The sequence below is a fragment of the Clupea harengus genome, chromosome 1 (genome assembly GCF_900700415.2).
Source record: "Clupea harengus chromosome 1, Ch_v2.0.2, whole genome shotgun sequence".
In the NCBI taxonomy this organism is placed as follows: Eukaryota; Metazoa; Chordata; class Actinopteri; order Clupeiformes; family Clupeidae; genus Clupea; species Clupea harengus.
In genome coordinates, this window is record NC_045152.1 from 2,989,711 (window position 1) to 3,007,583 (window position 17,873).

The window sequence follows — 17,873 nt, forward strand, 5'->3', positions numbered from 1 at the left end:
TTACAGTTAATTACAGTTTGCTGGAAGGATGGGTTTACCGTTAATTACAGTTTTTTTTTACCCTGCGGCTGTATGGCTGTATATTGACAGCTGTTACATGTTTAGTATCTGATGATGAATGTTGTTCATTAAATCCCTTCATCACCAGACATATGTCATTATATTGCTACATATGTGCTACACCTTGCTAATATTATAGACCTAGGGTTTGATGGTATGTCTCCACATCCCACATCTTTCTGTGGTTTAAGTTCATTGTACTGCACCTTTTCATTAATGATAACCTGATCCCAAGAGATTAAAGACTGGAATAATACAGTCTAACTGAGGACCATTTGAAGCAGGGTTTGATTGTTTTGTTTTTCTCACCAAATCCAGATAAATAATGAAGCTCAAACTGAATTTAGTGGACTCTTGATTTATTGAAAGTTTTTCTGACTTGATATCACAGATGACCTGTGGCAAACTGCAGGATTAAACTTGCCTTGTGCTCAGGTGAATCAGCAACAGGTAAGTCGTGGGTCAGGGGTTCCACTTTAGTGACGGCACCTCCTTAGGAACCGATGACGGAGGAGGAAGTGGAAGAAGACACCACCAGTCCATCAACCAGCTCTTCAGTCACTGTCACCACTCTGGTTCTTGTGGTGGACGTGGAAGCTGCTTCAACTGCCGCTGACTCAATCACTGCTGACACAGTCGCTGCTGACACAGCCGCTGCTGACACAGCCGCTGCTGCCACAGTCGACGCTGCCACAGTCGACGCTGACACAGTCGACGCTGAATAAGTCGACGCGCTCCTGGCAGAAAGGGAAGAGAAGAGAGACGATGTATGAACACGAGATTAATCATCGAATTTTAAACAAATGTTCGTGTTACTCAATCTCCCAATTCAAGCTCGGTACTTACGAGATGTGACTGTGAGCGTATGCGCCACCGCCGAGCAGTCTACTGTATTCGGCGATCTCCAGCTCCAGTCTGGTCTTGATGTCGAGCAGGAGTGCGTATTCGTGGCCCTGGTGCTCAAGGCCTCCACGGAGAGCGCCAAGCTGCTCCTCCAAGCTGCTCACCTGCATCTGGAAGCTGGCCAGCATGCCAGCATAACGGGTCTGTGTCTCAGCCAGAGTGGCTTCCATGGACGCTTTCTGAGACACAAACAGAGGAAGACAAGTCAGATAGTCTCATATTGATTGGTGATTTGAGCAATAATTATCTTGTTTCAGACATCTAGAATATACGTCTGTGGAAGTAATAGCTTTTTAATCTTTGCTTATGCAGAGGTAAAACACATAAGGACAGGTAGAGAAACCTCCCCCCGTAATTCACCTAGATATCTAAAGCAAGATCATTATTGCTCAATGCAACAATAACTATAATAGACAGCCAAAATAGGATTGCAACATTAATATGAAATATTGATAATAACAGTGATGGTACTGATATTTATATTGCATATTATTATAATTGTGGAGCAGTTGGGGTTTAGGTGCCTTGCTCAAGGGCACTTCAGCCGTGTATGATGAGGGAGGGCAAAGCGCTGTTCATTCAGTCCCTTCACTGTATGGCACCGTTTTATTCTGCACTCACCATGCTGATGAGGCCTTGGAGCTCGATCTGGAGTGCCTGTGCAGTGGTCCTGATGGATGTGACTTCTGATGTGGACGTCTGGAGGGTGGCTGTGCTTGTCAGGACTTCTCTGCTGAGCGCTTCGGACTACAGACGTTGAGAAGAAGATGCAACAAAGTTGACATGTGACAAGTTGCTTTAGTGCATCTTTTGTGGTTGTAAATATGTTCTTGTATTTTTGAGTTTGTATGAAAACTGTTAATGGCCTAACCCAATTGTGCCGTAACAACTACTGTACTAATATCTGGGTATTCACTTTTTTGTTAGAGGCTTTTTCGTTGATTACTAACTATAAGACTAAAACCAGACATTAGTTTCTGTCCTGACCTGGAGCAAATTTGTTCCAAGGTTAGCAGCTCTGTGGAATGGCTCATGTAGCCTACTCACCTTTGCCTGGAACCAGACCTCCAGCTCCTTTCTGTTCTTGGTGGCCACAGCCTCGTAGTGCTCACGGATGCCGGCCAGGACGATAGTGAGGTCATCCTGAGGAGCAGCGTCCACCTCCACATTTACTGTTCCGCCGATTTGTCCCCGAACAACCAGGAGATCCTAAGACAAAATAATGATGATGATGACGATGATGATGATATGTAAGGAATCATGTATAGTCCGCCTGTCAGTATCGCAAAATAAACATGTCATGATGAACAGGACCCCGACGCACAGTGGGGCATTCCGCAGCATTTTGAGGAGCCCAATAATAATGAACTTTATACGTGCACCACTTTTCATGCAAGTGTGTAGCTCAAACAGCTACAAAGAGAAATAAAAACGGCAACAACAAAGACTACAGGGACATATGAATGAGTAAAAAAAAGAACAAACCTCCTGGTGGATCTTCTTCAGGAAGGCGACCTCCTCCTGGATGCCTGTGATCTGCATGGCCAGGTCGGATTTGGAGAGGGTGAGGTCATCCAGCACCCTCCTGAGTCCAGCGATGTCAGCCTCAACGGAGAGGCGCATGGCCAGCTCTGCCTCATATCTGAAATTGAAAAAAGCATTTTAAATAAACATCTCAACAGAAAAAGGACAAGATACTGTGCTATGATGAATGCAAGATATTGTGTTAGGATGAGTGCAGGATACTGTGCTAGGATGAGTGTCTGGGTCTGGGTTGCATGTGTTTCTGCATGCGTTCTTATTCATTCTAGTAGAGGGCATTGTGCATTTCCTAAATCTTAATGTGGATTTTTTCGGTCATGATGCATGTTGTGTTGCATGTAGATTTTTCATGAGTATGGCTTCCCTATGCAACCCTTAGTCTATATAGGCTTCCTCTTTTCTGAAGTGCCGCTCTAGTGAAGCTCTTTGCTGTTAACCAATTAAATCAAAAGATGTTCAAAGAGTAAACAAGGGCTAAAACTTACTTGACTCTATAGTCATCGGCAGCCAGTTTGGCGTTGTCAATACTCAGCACAGCTACTCCTTTAACACTGATGATGGCCATAATCTTAAAGTAAAAAAAAAAAAAAAACAGGAAAAAGAATTTAGATTTTGTACAACAGGCAGTACAATGAGGCTATATACTTGTTATGGTTTTACAATCACATGAACTGTAGAATAATTCAGCCAGTCCATACATCTTACAACAACTATGTAAAGCCATACAAGAAGTCTTTAAATAACTGAATTTCTGCACTGACACTGGGCGCCTAGCTACACTCACCCTGGCCTGGAGGTCGCCGATGGTGACCATGAAGCCAGAGAAGTCATGGCTGGCAGGGGCGATCTTAGCCGCCAGAAACTGTCCGATCTTCAGCTCCAGCTCGGCGTTGGCCTTCTCCAGGGTGTGCACCTTGGCCAGGTAGGAGGCCAGACGGTCGTTCAGGTTCTGCATGGTGAATTTCCCGTTGCCAACGACTGCCTCGGAAGCTCCGCCACCGGCGGCCAGGCTAAAACCGCCGCCACCGCCACCGCCAGCAGCGAACCCGAACCCTGCGCCACCGCCACCGCCTGCTCCAAAAGCGCTGGAGATGCGAACTCCGGATCCTCCTGCACCGCCGTAGACACTACCAGCCCGCATGACGCTCATGCGACCTCCACCTCCGGATAGGGAAAGCCCAGACAAACCCCCTGCGATGGATGATCCGGAGGACATGGACACACGGCGGGAGAAGGTTGTTGCCATTGTGAGTTGAGACTGCGGATGCTTCTTCGAGCTACTCAGGAGTGACGAGAAGACGGACACTGACCCTTTTTATACAAATGCGAAAGCCGTAGGGTACATTGGCATGGCTTCGAAAATATCCCAGCCATTCGCCCTCAGGTGTTGCAGTATTCCCGCGGGTGCTTTTAAAGGTCAGTTTGCATTAGTGAAAAATGTTCACACGGGACTTTCCACCTGACATATTTTGTTCCTCTGTTTCAGCCAGTTTTATACCCTCTAAATTCTGAACAAATGTATAAAACATCATCTCAAATAAAAAACGACATACTCAGAACCCCGCAAACAGGGGACGTCAGGGGCGGCGCCAGGGGGGGGCTAATCCCCTGGATTAGCCATAGCACCCCCATAGCACCCCCAAGAAAATAATGGTTTATTTATTATTGTTATTTAATTTCATTCTGCGTTATTTATTGTGTGATAATAATATTTAACTCACTAAAGAAAATAATAACAGATTGAAATGAACAGATTGTTGTAGAAACAGAGCAATCATTCTGTCATAACCTTTGACCCAACTTTCACGTCGCAGGCTTGAATGTTGACGTTACCGGACGGTTGAAGGAGAAAGCGAGCTAGTGCGTGGTAGTTTCAAGTGAATATCAACAATGCATCGGTTTTTGCTACCTAAATGTCCATGTTTGGAAGAACCATTAAGAAACAAGAGTGACGTAGAAGAAGAAGAAGAAATGCCAGGGGTATCTGGTGTGGATTTTTAAGGAGAGGAACGTTGTGGTCAAGGAGGTCAACCCTTCACCACTACTGAGGGTGCTAACCATGGTGCTAGCAGTGACATTAGCATGAACGCTCAGAATGTCCAACAAAGGAGTTTTTGTAAAAGCTGGTTGGGACAGTTTGCGTGGTTGGAGTACAATGCAACTAAGGTATTGTTAGCTGTGTAACATTAATGAAAGCTGTCTGATTTGTTGCATGCATTGATTGCCCTGTGTCGCTGAAGACTCGTTTCGGTTGATTAGCAACGAAGATGCACTTTTTTGCCGAAGATTTTAACTTTTTGCCTTTTTCCTCTTTTTTGGATTAAAAAAAATCGCCTTAAAAAAATCAGAGACTCTTTAGCCTAAGACAAGCAGTCTGTATGTGTGCTAGGTATACATAAGGTTCTATGTGATTACTGATGATTGTGAACTGAAATAATATATACCTTTTTAACGCATTTCTGACTCGTTGACTGTTTTATTTAATTCTATCTGCTATTCCAAGATTCATTTCACTCTATCTGACATGGTAGTGGTCACCTGTCGCCCAATTTGAATCCTCACTACCACAAGTGTTTTAAAGTAAGTTATGTATTTGGGATTGCGGACTCTATAACATGCTGCCTTTTGTCAGTGACCGTCGCAGATGTGCGCGTCTGTCGGAATAATAATACAATCGGTTTGTTTAGCGCTTTTCATGGACCACAGAGAGCAAACATGTAAAGTTGTTGTAGTAGAGAACCATGTGACGCATAGGCTATCATCCTCATTTCATAGCACCCTCACTAAAACGCCAAGCTCCCCATAGCACCTGCAGAAAAAAATGTCTGGCGCCGCCACTGGGCGACGTCCCCAGGACCTCTAGAAAACTTTTCCCAGACGTCACCGCAATGTCCTCGGGACGTTCTTGGGACGTCCTGCAGAACGTGTCCAGGACCTATAGAAAACGTTTCCCAATTGTCACCGCAATGTCCTCGGGACGTTCTTGGAACGTCGTGCAAAACGTCCTAGGTTTGTCAAGGGAACCATACACATTTACGTTTTTGGAACGTTCGGAAAGACCATTAGAGGACGTCGAGGGGACATCATTTTGCTTACAGGGAACACTGTCAGTGATTATCTCTCAGATACTGTATGTGTCATGATTGTACGTTGGGAAGCATTTATTTTATTTCACAACATAAAATAGACTGCACCTTTACTTGTTGCTGTGAATCTTTGCGAGATTAGGTTGTGATCTATTTCTGCATCAGGTGCTACTGCACATCATGGTTCTCGAGAAAATAAGAGGATTTCTGGCGATGGCCAGCCACTGTACCATAAAACGTGGAGCACGTTTTAGATTTCAGATTTCAACTGTCATTTTAGTCTCGTGTATTAGCGTCTGTCTCTGCCCTTGCCCTGTGGGTTGTATTGAAATATGAGGGCATAGGCAGGGGCGTCGTTAGGCCTATTTTAGGGGGGCTGAAGCACCTCTTAAATGTTCTTCAGCCCCCCCAAATAATTACATTAGATTAGATTACATTTTATTGTCATTGCACAGAGTACAAGTACTGAGGCAACGAAATGCAGTTAGCATCTAACCAGAAGTGCAAAGCAGAAGAGTGCAGAGTATGTGCATATGTATAGTGGTAATATAAAAATAGATAAATAGGATATATACAGTATGATATAAGATATAAGTGGTATGAACAGTAAGAACATGAGCAGCAACAATGGTGATTAGTGCAGATGTGATATAGATATATGTAAAGTGCAGGTGAAGTACAGGTGAAGGTGGCAGTAGAAGTTATAAAGTTATAAATGAGGTAGGAGACATGATAAGATATAAATACGATGAATATGGATATGGACAACAATTTTAAATAAATAGATATAGACAAATGAACAATTTTAGTGCAAATGTTCATTGGCTGGAGGGAGGTGTGTGGCAGTCAGGCCAGGGTAGAGGGGGGAATACAGTCACTGTAGGAAGGAGTGTGATGGGGTAGCCAGGGGGGCTATCACCGTGGTGCAGAGTTCAGCAGGGTGACAGCCGCAGGGAAGAAGCTGTTCCTGAGCCTGCTGGTCTGGGAACGGAGGGCCCTGTAGCGCCTCCCTGAGGGGAGGAGGGCAAACAGTCAGTGGTTGGGATGGGAGCTGTCCTTCTCGATGCTGCGCGCCTTCCGCAGACATCTTTTGCGCTGGACAGCCTCGATCGTGGGGAGTGGGGAACCAGTGATGCGTTGGGCAGTTTTCACTACCCTCTGGAGTGTTTTGCGGTCCGCAACAGAGCAGCTGCCATACCAGACTGAGATGCAGTTGGTGAGGATGCTCTCGATGGTGCAGCGGTAGAAGTTCACCAGAATCTGAGGAGACAGATGGGCCTTCTTCAATCTCCTCTGGAAGAAGAGACGCTGGTGAGCCTTATTATTAAAGCATTATTGGCTTTATTTTGTGATGTCATTAAATTAAACTATTGTTTCTCACATGGACAAGTTATTTATAACTCTAACATGCTACATATGAGCGTGCGTTCTGATTTGTATGTTTTCTCCCCCTTCAATTTACAATCCAATAGCCTATCATCATACTATTTTGTTAGAAACTATCTCTAGTTAGCAAGAATGTGAACTGGCGAATTTGAAATACAAAATCACACTCTTTCTGATTGAACTAATCTATGAACTGTCTTAAACAATGGATAACCGCGGCCCCAAATGCAACTACCCTTGTGGCTAAGCAGCCCCTTTCTTTGAATCCTAGAGACACCCCTGGGCATAGGCCTAATCTTCTATGCACTGATAAGCTTTGACTGACTGTGACCTTTCTCCAGCTTATCATTCCAGTATAGAGGTAAGAAACGCGCCTATGGAAATGCTTTAATTTTTCAAGTGCCGCTCACATAACAGGCTCACCTGGTAAGATAGTTAAGGTGTCTGGGTTCTCATGACATTCTTGCTCTCCGTGCTATTGCTGCTGAAAGTTATGTGCTCTTGTTGCCCTGTTACAGTCAGTTAGGCTTAACCCCAACTCCTCTCCCCCTCTCCTCTTTAGAACAGTACAGAGAGTGTTGCAGCTGTTCTACGGGGCAGGTCGCCGGATCTGAGTCATTTTTCTTCGCGCACTGCATGCTGTATTCCAAGTGGTAATGTGCACCTCACCATTTGCTGTGATCCCTTTTTGCAGTGTCTGTGCCTAGGTGTGTTGTGTGCAGGTGTGGACGTGTGTGGACGTCTGAGTAGGCACCAGAGTCAAGAGCACAGGTGGTGTGTCGGTCTCACTCCTTTTCCAGGACAGGTAACCCCCTGCAACAGCTGCTCCCTGTAAACCCCTCCACTTTTCTGGTGGCAGCCATTACCCTCCCTGTTGCCGGATGGCTATTTATGTTGTGGTGGCCCTACGTGGTTCTAGCCCAGCTGCGAGTGGTCTTTTTAAAATATTTTGTTGCAATTTAGCCATGTATTAATAAATATTTTTCTATTGAAATACTACGTCTCTGTCATTAGTGGAGCGTTCCTGTGTGAGAGCCTGCTTGTCTCTGTTAAGGTACAATTAGACATTTCTGTATATCTTGGTGTGAAAGGCCCCAGGTGGTGTAGTCGAGCACTTCAGAGCCAAGACCTTACAATCAGTGGGTCACATTGCATTACCATGAAGGTAGAAGACCCATGAATGCTTACTGGCATCGGCCTTTACTCTTACATCAAGGGCCAACATATTGCCTACATATCGCTACTGTAGGTGTGATGCTCGGTCTATCATTCTCGATGGTCAGCCTGGACACATGGTGGTTGCGGTAAAACGTTATTGCTTTTAAAAAATTGGTTGAAAGGTTTGCAACAGGGCTCTTCGATTACTTTGGAGCTGGGGCCGGTTCTTGAAACTGAGGCAAAGTCAGAGGCCGGAGGATTCGTTTCTAAAAACAACCACTTAGCATTGCATGTTTAACTGTGATGGAAGCTACGTTAGCTTATGCTTACTTATAGGAAAAATTCCATACAGACCGCGCTAGTGATGAGCATATTCATCAAAGTAAACAATTCGAACAAACTTTGGTTCATTACAAGTGGTTTCCACAAGAAGTAATGTTTCTAAGTAATAACTGATTAACTGTTTAAGAAAATACTTGCAGGCAAACGTTTTCTGGCCATATATATCAGAGTAGGAAAAAATATACCGCCACCTACTGCACGTGAGAGTGTACAATAAGCCATAGTCACGAACTGAATGAGGCTACCGGAGCACACTCCGGGGGCCAGTCCAAAGCAGCTCGAGGGCCGGATCTGGGCCTATTAAAGAGCCCTGGTTTACAACGTCCCCTCTGTTGAAATCCCCAGGAATAATCTCGTTGTAAGAGATTTCACTTGCAAATTTGCAGCATTTCAAACAGTCACACACCATATAGCCTAGGTTACTAAATAGTGAATTCATAATAACAACATTTATGTGGTATCTGTTAGGCCACACAACATAGATATAACATCAAAATAAATGAAAATCATTGGACTCCTCTTCATTTTTATATAAGGTAGGCCCAGTTAGATATGTCACTATGAAAAATTGTTTTCTTGAAGTTATTTGTGTGGTCCTGTTCCGTGAAAAATGTGAGCATTGGCCTCTTTTATGCACTGGGAAGTTATGACTAACTAAAATTCATGCACTTTGTCAACGCTTCAGATTTCAGAAGAGTCGTTTGAGCGGCATGCTTTTTACTCAGCCAAAGTGGAATCACATACTATACACTAGCCTAATATGAACATCGAGTTAGACAACGAGTGGCGACACAGGTGTGTGTCGGTGTCTAGCGGCACTGAAAGAGCGGAGCCACTAGGACTAGTGGAAAAGTTTCTTCTCGGCTTGTGGTAGTAGACATAAACCACCACTAGGTGGCTCACTAACCAGGTAGAAACAGTTGTGAGTGTATTGATACCTGACTGGTGACAGAACCATCAATGTTTATAAAACAAACTCTTATACCACCTTCTCTTCACTCGCGCTCACCATTCTGTTATGAGAGCAGAATACTCTTTCATACTCAATTGTGCCAGAAATATTTTCATGTATTAGGTTGAAGTTACATTTTTGAAATTAGATTTAGAACATAGATTTATTTTCCCTGTTCATCTCCTCTATATGCAAGTTGTTTCTCTGCTAATTACACCAGAACTTAAAGTTTGTTAAAGAGAATGAACCCTCTGGTTCGTCACATTGTGTACAGATATGTACTTTCACCCCTAAAGCTACAGTATTTGATGATTGATTTAGTTGTTGTGTTTTGTCTTTGTTTGAATTGTCTGAAAGGATATGTAAATGTGGGCCTATGCCCCCCTCTGTAAGGCAGACTTGTTACACAACAATGTTGAAACTAATGTTAAACCGTAATGATGCTTGTTCATTTATCAGAACCATTATATAAGTTATGTGTTTTAAAACTTTGACCACATACACATTCCTTCTATGAAGCTCAAGTACTGTAGCATAGCAGGTACTCTCTCATTTTTTTTTCAAAGGTAAGTTTAAAGCAACACTATTCAACAATTTGACACTTTTTGCGGTACTGTCTTATAGGCAATTCGTTTTGGTACCATCCTGAAATTCATTTTGATAGCATATGGTCATGTGAACGACAGATAAACACCTGTGTCTTTCACACTTGCCATCCAGGATGTGCTCCATCTAGTTTTGTGTTCTGGGCTGGTACACCATGCAAAAAAATAAAGAAAAGCTTTCACAGCATGGCATTGCCAGCTATACTGCCAAAAGACATAAGTTAGTGTGTTGGCAAGTTTCTATCAGTGCCAAGGTAGTTAGCTTCTATCAGTGCCAACTGGGCTTTTAGCATGCCTTTGAGATAGCTTTTAGCATGCCTTTTAGGTAGTTAGCTTGCTAGTTTTGGAACAGAACTACTTCTTCCTGCTTTAAGGTGGTGTATTGAAATGCTCCAAATTCTAACTGTATAGCTTAACAGTCATGCCAGAGAGCTGGTGTGGATGGGTTTACAGTTAATTACAGTTTGCTGGAAGGATGGGTTTACAGTTAATTAAAGTTGTTTGGCCCTGCGCTGTATGGCTGTATATTGACAGCTGTTACATGTTTAGTATCTGATGATGAATGTTGTTCAGAGTTCACAGTTGTTTTACCCTCATTAAATCCCTTCATCACCAGGCATATGTCATTATATTGCCACATATGTGCTACACCTTGCTAATATTATAGACCTGAAGTTTGATAGCATGTCTCCACATCCCAAATCTTTCTGTGGTTTAAGTTAATTGTACTGCACCTTTTCATTAATGATAACCTGATCACAAGAGATTAAAGACTGGAATAATACAGTCTAACTGAGGACCATTTGAAGCAGGGTTTGATTGTTTTGTTTTTTCTCACCAACTCCACATAAATAATGAAGCTCAAACAGAATGTAGATTTTAGTGGACTCTTGCTTTATTGGAAGTTTTTGTGACTTGATATCACAGATGACCTGTGGCAAACTGCAGGGTTAAACCTGCCTTGTGCTCAGGTGAATCAGCAACAGGTAAGTCGTGGGTCAGGGGTTCCACTTTAGTGACGGCACCTCCTTAGGAACCGATGACGGAGGAGGAAGTGGAAGAAGACACCACCTGTCCATCAACCACCTCTTCAGTCACTGTCACCACTCTGGTTCTAGTGGTGGACGTGGACGAGGCTGCTGCCACTGCCGCTGACTCAATCACTGCTGACACAGCCGCTGCTGACACAGTCGACGCTGAAATAGTCGACGCGCTCCTGGCAGAAAGGGAAGAGAAGAGAGACGATGTATGAACACGAGATTAATCATCGAATTTTAAACAAATGTTCGTGTTACTCAATCTCCCAATTCAAGCTCGGTACTTACGAGATGTGACTGTGAGCGTATGCGCCACCGCCGAGCAGTCTACTGTATTCGGCGATCTCCAGCTCCAGTCTGGTCTTGATGTCGAGCAGGAGTGCGTATTCGTGGCCCTGGTGCTCAAGGCCTCCACGGAGAGCGCCAAGCTGCTCCTCCAAGCTGCTCACCTGCATCTGGAAGCTGGCCAGCATGCCAGCATAGCGGGTCTGTGTCTCAGCCAGAGTGGCTTCCATGGACGCTTTCTGAGACACAAACAGAGGAAGACAAGTCAGATAGTCTCATATTGATTGGTGATTTGAGCAATAATTATCTTGTTTCAGACATCTAGAATATACGTCTGTGGAAGTAATAGCTTTTTTATCTTTGCTTATGCAGAGGTAAAACACATAAGGACAGGTAGAGAAACCTCCCCCCGTAATTCACCTAGATATCTAAAGTAAGATCATTATTGCTCAATGCAACAATAACTATAATAGACAGCCAAAATAGGATTGCAACATTAATATGAAATATTGATAATAACAGTGATGGTACTGATATTTATATTGCATATTATTATAATTGTGGAGCAGTTGGGGTTTAGGTGCCTTGCTCAAGGGCACTTCAGCCGTGTATGATGAGGGAGGGCAAAGCGCTGTTCATTCAGTCCCTTCACTGTATGGCACCGTTTTATTCTGCACTCACCATGCTGATGAGGCCTTGGAGCTCGATCTGGAGTGCCTGTGCAGTGGTCCTGATGGATGTGACTTCTGATGTGGACGTCTGGAGGGTGGCTGTGCTTGTCAGGACTTCTTTGCTGAGCGCTTCGGTCTACAGACGTTGAGAAGAAGATGCAACAAAGTTGAAATGTGACAAGTTGCTTTAGTGCATCTTTTGTGGTTGTAAATATGTTCTTGTATTTTTGAGTTTGTATGAAAACTGTTAATGGCCTAACCCAATTGTGCCGTAACAACTACTGTACTAATATCTGGGTATTCACTTTTTTGTTAGAGGCTTTTTCGTTGATTACTAACTATAAGACTAAAACCAGACATTAGTTTCTGTCCTGACCTGGAGCAAATTTGTTCCAAGGTTAGCAGCTCTGTGGAATGGCTCATGTAGCCTACTCACCTTTGCCTGGAACCAGACCTCCAGCTCCTTTCTGTTCTTGGTGGCCACAGCCTCGTAGTGCTCACGGATGCCGGCCAGGACGATAGTGAGGTCATCCTGAGGAGCAGCGTCCACCTCCACGTTTACTGCGCCGCCGATTTGTCCCCGAAGAACCAGGAGATCCTAAGACAAAATAATGATGATGATGACGATGATGATGATATGTAAGGAATCATGTATAGTCCGCCTGTCAGTATCGCAAAATAAACATGTCATGATGAACAGGACCCCGACGCACAGTGGGGCATTCCGCAGCATTTTGAGGAGCCCAATAATAATGAACTTTATACGTGCACCACTTTTCATGCAAGTGTGTAGCTCAAACAGCTACAAAGAGAAATAAAAACAACAACAAAGACTACAGGGACATATGAATGAGTAAAAATAGAACAAACCTCCTGGTGGTTCTTCTTCAGGAAGGCGACCTCCTCCTGGATGCCTGTGATCTGCATGGCCAGGTCGGATTTGGAGAGGGTGAGGTCATCCAGCACCCTCCTGAGTCCAGCGATGTCAGCCTCAACAGAGAGGCGCATGGCCAGCTCTGCCTCATATCTGAAATGTATTAAAGCATTTAAAATAAACATCTCAAAAGAAAAAGGACAGGATACTGTGCTAGGATGAGTGCAGATATTGTGTTTGGATGAGTGCAAGATACTGTGCTAGGATGAGTGTCTGGGTCTGGGTTGCATGTGTTTCTGCATGCGTTCTTATATATTCCAGTAGAGGACATGTGCACTACCTAAATCTGATTTTTTCGGTCATGATGCATGTTGTGTTGCATTTTTATTTTTCATGAGTATGGTTTCCATATGCAACCACTCAACCTATATAGGCTTCCTCTTTTCTGAAGTGCATCGCTGGTGAAGCTCTTTGCTGATAACCAATTAAATCAAATGACGTTCAAAGAGTAGACAAGGGCTAAAACTTACTTGACTCTATAGTCATCGGCAGCCAGTTTGGCGTTGTCAATACTCAGTACAGCTCCTCCTTTAACACTGATGATGGCCATAATCTTAAAGTAAAAAAAAAAAAAAATCAAGTTTTAGATACTGTACAACAGGCAGTGAAATGAGGCTATATACTTGTTATGGTTGTAAAATCAAATGAACTGTATGAATGAATTCAGCTATTCCATATATCTTACAACAACTATGTAAACATATATAAGAAACCATATAAGGCGCTTTTAACTTTAAATAACTGAATTTCTGCACCGACACTGCGCGCCTCCCAACCCTCACCTTGGCCTGGAGGTCGCCGATGGTGACCATGAAGCCAGAGAAGTCATGGCTGGCTGGGGCGATCTTAGCCGCCAGAAACTGTCCGATCTTCAGCTCCAGCTCGGCGTTGGCCTTCTCCAGGGTGTGCACCTTGGCCAGGTAGGAGGCCAGACGGTCGTTCAGGTTCTGCATGGTGAATTTCCCGTTGCCAATGACGGCCTCGGAAGCTCCGCCACCAGCGGCCAGGCTGAAACCGCCGCCACCACCACCGCCAGCAGCGAACCCGAACCCTGCGCCACCGCCACCGCCTGCTCCGAAAGCGCTGGAGATGCGAACTCCGGATCCTCCTGCACCACCGTAGACACTACCAGCCCGCATGACGCTCATACGAGATCCACCTCCGGACAGGGAGAGCCCAGACAAACCCCCTGCGGTGGATGATCCGGAGGACATGGACACACGGCTGGAGTAGGTTGTTGCCATTGTGAGTTGAGGCAGAGCTGCTAAGGAGTGATGAGAAGACGGACACTGACCCTTTTTATACAAATGCGAAAGCCTTAGGGTACGCTGGCGTGGCTTCGAAAAATCCCAGCGATTCGGTCACCGATGGTCAGGTATTCCCGCGGGCGTTTTTAAAGGTCAGTTTGCATTAGTGAGAAATGTTCACTCAGTGGTTGCTATAAACCTTACAACCCTTAGGCGCTCTGTAGGGGATAAGTTATCAAAAATGAAAATGTCTCTGGATCTATGAAGATGCTGTAACTCTAAAAGCACTGCACTTTCCACCTCTCATATTTTGTTTCTCTGTTTCAGCCAGTTTTATGCCCTCTAAATTCTGAACAACACCTCAAACATAAAACAACATACTCAGAACACAAGGAACAACTGTCAGTGATTATCTTTCAGATATGTGTCATGATTGTACGTCTAGAATTTTTTTCCCCCCTTTCACAACATAAAACAGACTGCACCTTTACGTGTTGCTGTAGAACCAGTGCATCTGTGCAAGATTAGGGAGTGATCTATTTCTGCATCAGGTGCTGGTGCATATCATGGTATCGTGGAGCAAATGAGGGGTTTTCTGGCGTTTGCCACCCACTGTAGCATAAAAAGTGCAGGTAATGACAAGCAAGTTTTAGATTTCAGATTTCAACTGCCATTTAAATCTGTGTATTTTATGTAATGCCCTGGTGTATTTTTGGCCGTGTATTAGCGTCTGTCTCTGCCCTTGCCCTTGCCCTGTTTGTTATATTGCAATATGAGGGCATAGGCCTAATCTTCTATGCGCTGATAAGCTTTGACTTACTGAAATGCATGTACTTTGTCAACGCTTAAGATATCAGGATGTATTTTAAGCTTTTTATTCAGCCGACTTGGAACCATATACTATACACTAGCCTAATATGAACATCGAATAGACAACGAGTCGCGACACAGGTGTGTGCCTGTGTCAAGCGGCACTGAAAGACCGGAGCAACTCGGTGGACGAGTTTCTTTTCGGCTTGTGGTAGTAGACATAAACGTCCACTAGGTGGCACACTAACCATGTACAAACAGTTGTGAGTGTATTGATACCTGACTGGTGACAGAACCATCAATGTTAATAAAACAAACTCTTATACCACCTTCTGTTTACTTGCGCTCACCAGTCTGTTTTGAGAGCAGAATACTCTTTCATACTCAATTGTGCGAGAAATTACCTTAAGATTTGAGTCTATCATGGCCTACTTATGACTTAACAAGGAACAAGGAGCAAATCATCAGTAATATGTTTCTACACTTTTTAAATACCATTGTGTGTGTGTGTGTGTGTGATTGTAGACAGAGACCATATTTGTAGATTTTAACTGCAAGGAGCTGTATCTGAAAAGCATTTTCATGTATAAGGTTGAAGTTACATTTTTGAAATTAGATTTAGAACAAATATCTATTTTCCCTGTTAATGTCCTCCATATGCAAGTTTTTCGTCTGCTATTTCAACCAGAACTTAAAGTTTTTTTAAAAGTAAACGAAGCCTCTGGTTTGTCACATTGTGTACAGATATGTACTTTCACCCCCAAAGCTACAGTATTTGATGTTTGATTTAGTTGTTGTATTTGAATTGACTGAAAGGATATGTGAATGTTGGCTTATGTCTCCCTCTGTAAGGCAGACTTGTTACACAACAATGTTGAAACTTTAAAATGGCCTTTGGGCTGCCTGTGGGCAGACTTGTTATACAACCTGAACAGGATTACAGAGACGGTCCCTTCTAATGTTTCTCAGCCAGAGAGTACAGATTATGTAGTTTATGTAGAGTACAGGGGATGGATTACTGCCAGATCCTGCCAGATAGATAGATAGATAGAAGGAAATTCTATCTATCTATCTATGTGTTCATCTATCTACTGTATCTATCTATCAATCTTTATATCTATCTATCTATCTATCTTTATATCTATCTATCGATCTACCTACCTACCTACCTACCTACCTACCTACCTATCTATCTATCTATCTATCTATCTATCTATCTATCTATCTATCTATCTATCTATCTATCTATCTATCTACCTATCTATCTATCTATCTACCTATCTATCTATCTATCTATCTATATATATATCTATCGATCTATCGATCTATCTACCTACCTATCTATCTCTCTTTCTATCTGTATGTTATAGTCATAGTTTAACATGATTAGAAGCTATGGCGTGATGCAGGTTTCAGGCTTAAATGGGGCAGTGCTACTCCAGACAGACAGTATGTGAGATATGGAGAATGCTGCCAGAGAAATGCTCGACAGCAAGCACCGTAACCAGCTTCTTACCTGCATAGTCTTGTTTGAATACCTGTTTAAACCAGGTGGGCGGGTTTGGCCGGTTGTGGGCTAGCTTCAATTAGCCTCCAGGCAAATGTTGAAAAGGAATACTCCAGTAAGAGGAATGGTACCCATGAATTTCCCTTCAAAAGTGGTGATTTCAATTGATGAAATAAACAATTGTACAATGACATTTAAATGTATAATATTTCTCGTGTTGAGATTTATCTGCCACTAATGATTAAACATTTTGTTGATTGATTGATAGATACCTCAGTGATCCCGAAAGGAATTTAGGATTTGAATTAGTCCAATATACACAAAAAAATACTTAAAATTAGAGTTGACTGTAGTTGTATTTGGCTTGTAAAAAAGGAAAATGAACATTACATTCGCCCTTCTAATGAAACTTATTTGTCTTATTTGTACAACTCAGGTCAGTCACATGACACGTCTGTTTCAGGAGATTGGCTCGTAGTTTTATGCCTCATAACAAAATATGTTATTATTACACTAATCTCCGAGCATCAGCAATTAATCCAGCATCTAGTGAATACATTTACTCTTTGATTTAGCAGATTTTATTCAAATTTCAAGTGTTCCCACACAGGATTTCCATTTGGATGGTGGAAATGTGTCACCCTTAACAGTAGGTGGGGGTATTACATCAGTACATATGACCATCATCGGAGCAGCCCAGCTGCACTTGATTCTACTGTAATAGAAATAGTAATCTTTTTGCAGACACTGTTATTGAGTCAGACCCAAGTTCTTAAAGCAATTAGGTATTGCTGCACTTTCCTTTATGTCACCAAGGCTTACAATCTCTTTTCCCAAACAGAATTCCTTGTGGTTTGGGGAGGTACGTTTTTCATTTCAAAGCTCTGCTTGATATACACATTTTCCAAATACTCCTAAAAACAACAACAACAAATCATTTATTTGAATGTTCATTTAGGCCCACAAACATGGAGCCTGGCACTAGAGTTTTCTCGTTTGGAGTGATATCCCTTAGCGATAGCGATGGACTGAAGATGAGGAAAAGGATGAAACAACCCTGCCATCAACCACCTCCTCCGTGACTGTGACGTACCTGGTGTTGGAGGAAGATGAGGACAAGCTGCAGGGAAACAGACACAGCTGATCACAGATGAACTACAATAAATAAACACATATTAATACTACTATATACTACACAATTACTGCTGGCATTCACAGTTTTCTCACACTGACAGACTGTTTTGGAACTTTGGGGTTTTGAAAATGTTTTCCCACACACTCAACAACTTACCCTGTGGTCAAGTAACACAGACGTAAGTATTCAAGCTTTCACATCTTTTGAAACTCG

The 17,873-nt window shown here is 43.1% G+C and overlaps 2 protein-coding genes across 2 annotated transcripts; both read right to left on the minus strand.

The window, feature by feature from the left end:
• Positions 1 to 414: 414 nt before the first annotated feature.
• LOC105913032 (keratin, type I cytoskeletal 13-like) lies at positions 415 to 4,059 on the minus strand. Its single transcript, XM_031564485.2, has 7 exons — positions 3,290 to 4,059; positions 2,991 to 3,073; positions 2,449 to 2,605; positions 2,011 to 2,172; positions 1,585 to 1,710; positions 907 to 1,142; positions 415 to 797 (listed from the first exon to the last, which is right to left on the minus strand). Exons 1-7 carry the CDS (start codon positions 3,749 to 3,751, stop codon positions 554 to 556), a joined length of 1,470 nt encoding a protein of 489 aa, XP_031420345.1. The 5' UTR covers positions 3,752 to 4,059; the 3' UTR covers positions 415 to 553.
• A 6,852-nt stretch (positions 4,060 to 10,911) lies between these two features.
• Positions 10,912 to 14,919, minus strand: LOC105912994 (keratin, type I cytoskeletal 13-like). Its single transcript, XM_031564495.2, has 7 exons — positions 13,744 to 14,919; positions 13,432 to 13,514; positions 12,898 to 13,054; positions 12,464 to 12,625; positions 12,038 to 12,163; positions 11,360 to 11,595; positions 10,912 to 11,250 (listed from the first exon to the last, which is right to left on the minus strand). Exons 1-7 carry the CDS (start codon positions 14,203 to 14,205, stop codon positions 11,064 to 11,066), a joined length of 1,413 nt encoding a protein of 470 aa, XP_031420355.1. The 5' UTR covers positions 14,206 to 14,919; the 3' UTR covers positions 10,912 to 11,063.
• Positions 14,920 to 17,873: the final 2,954 nt, after the last annotated feature.

Coding starts and splice junctions, on each gene's coding strand:
- LOC105912994 (XM_031564495.2), bottom strand. CDS start 14,205: ATGGCAACAACCTACTCCAGCCGTGTGTCCATGTCCTCCGGATCATCC. Junction 12,164..12,463: donor AGGTCTGGTTCCAGGCAAAG/GTGAGTAGGCTA, acceptor CAACGTCTGTAG/ACCGAAGCGCTCAGCAAAGA. Junction 11,251..11,359: donor TACGCTCACAGTCACATCTC/GTAAGTACCGAG, acceptor CCTTTCTGCCAG/GAGCGCGTCGACTATTTCAG.
- LOC105913032 (XM_031564485.2), bottom strand. CDS start 3,751: ATGGCAACAACCTTCTCCCGCCGTGTGTCCATGTCCTCCGGATCATCC. Junction 2,173..2,448: donor TGAAGAAGATCCACCAGGAG/GTTTGTTCTTTT, acceptor ATTTTGTCTTAG/GATCTCCTGGTTGTTCGGGG. Junction 798..906: donor TACGCTCACAGTCACATCTC/GTAAGTACCGAG, acceptor CCTTTCTGCCAG/GAGCGCGTCGACTTATTCAG.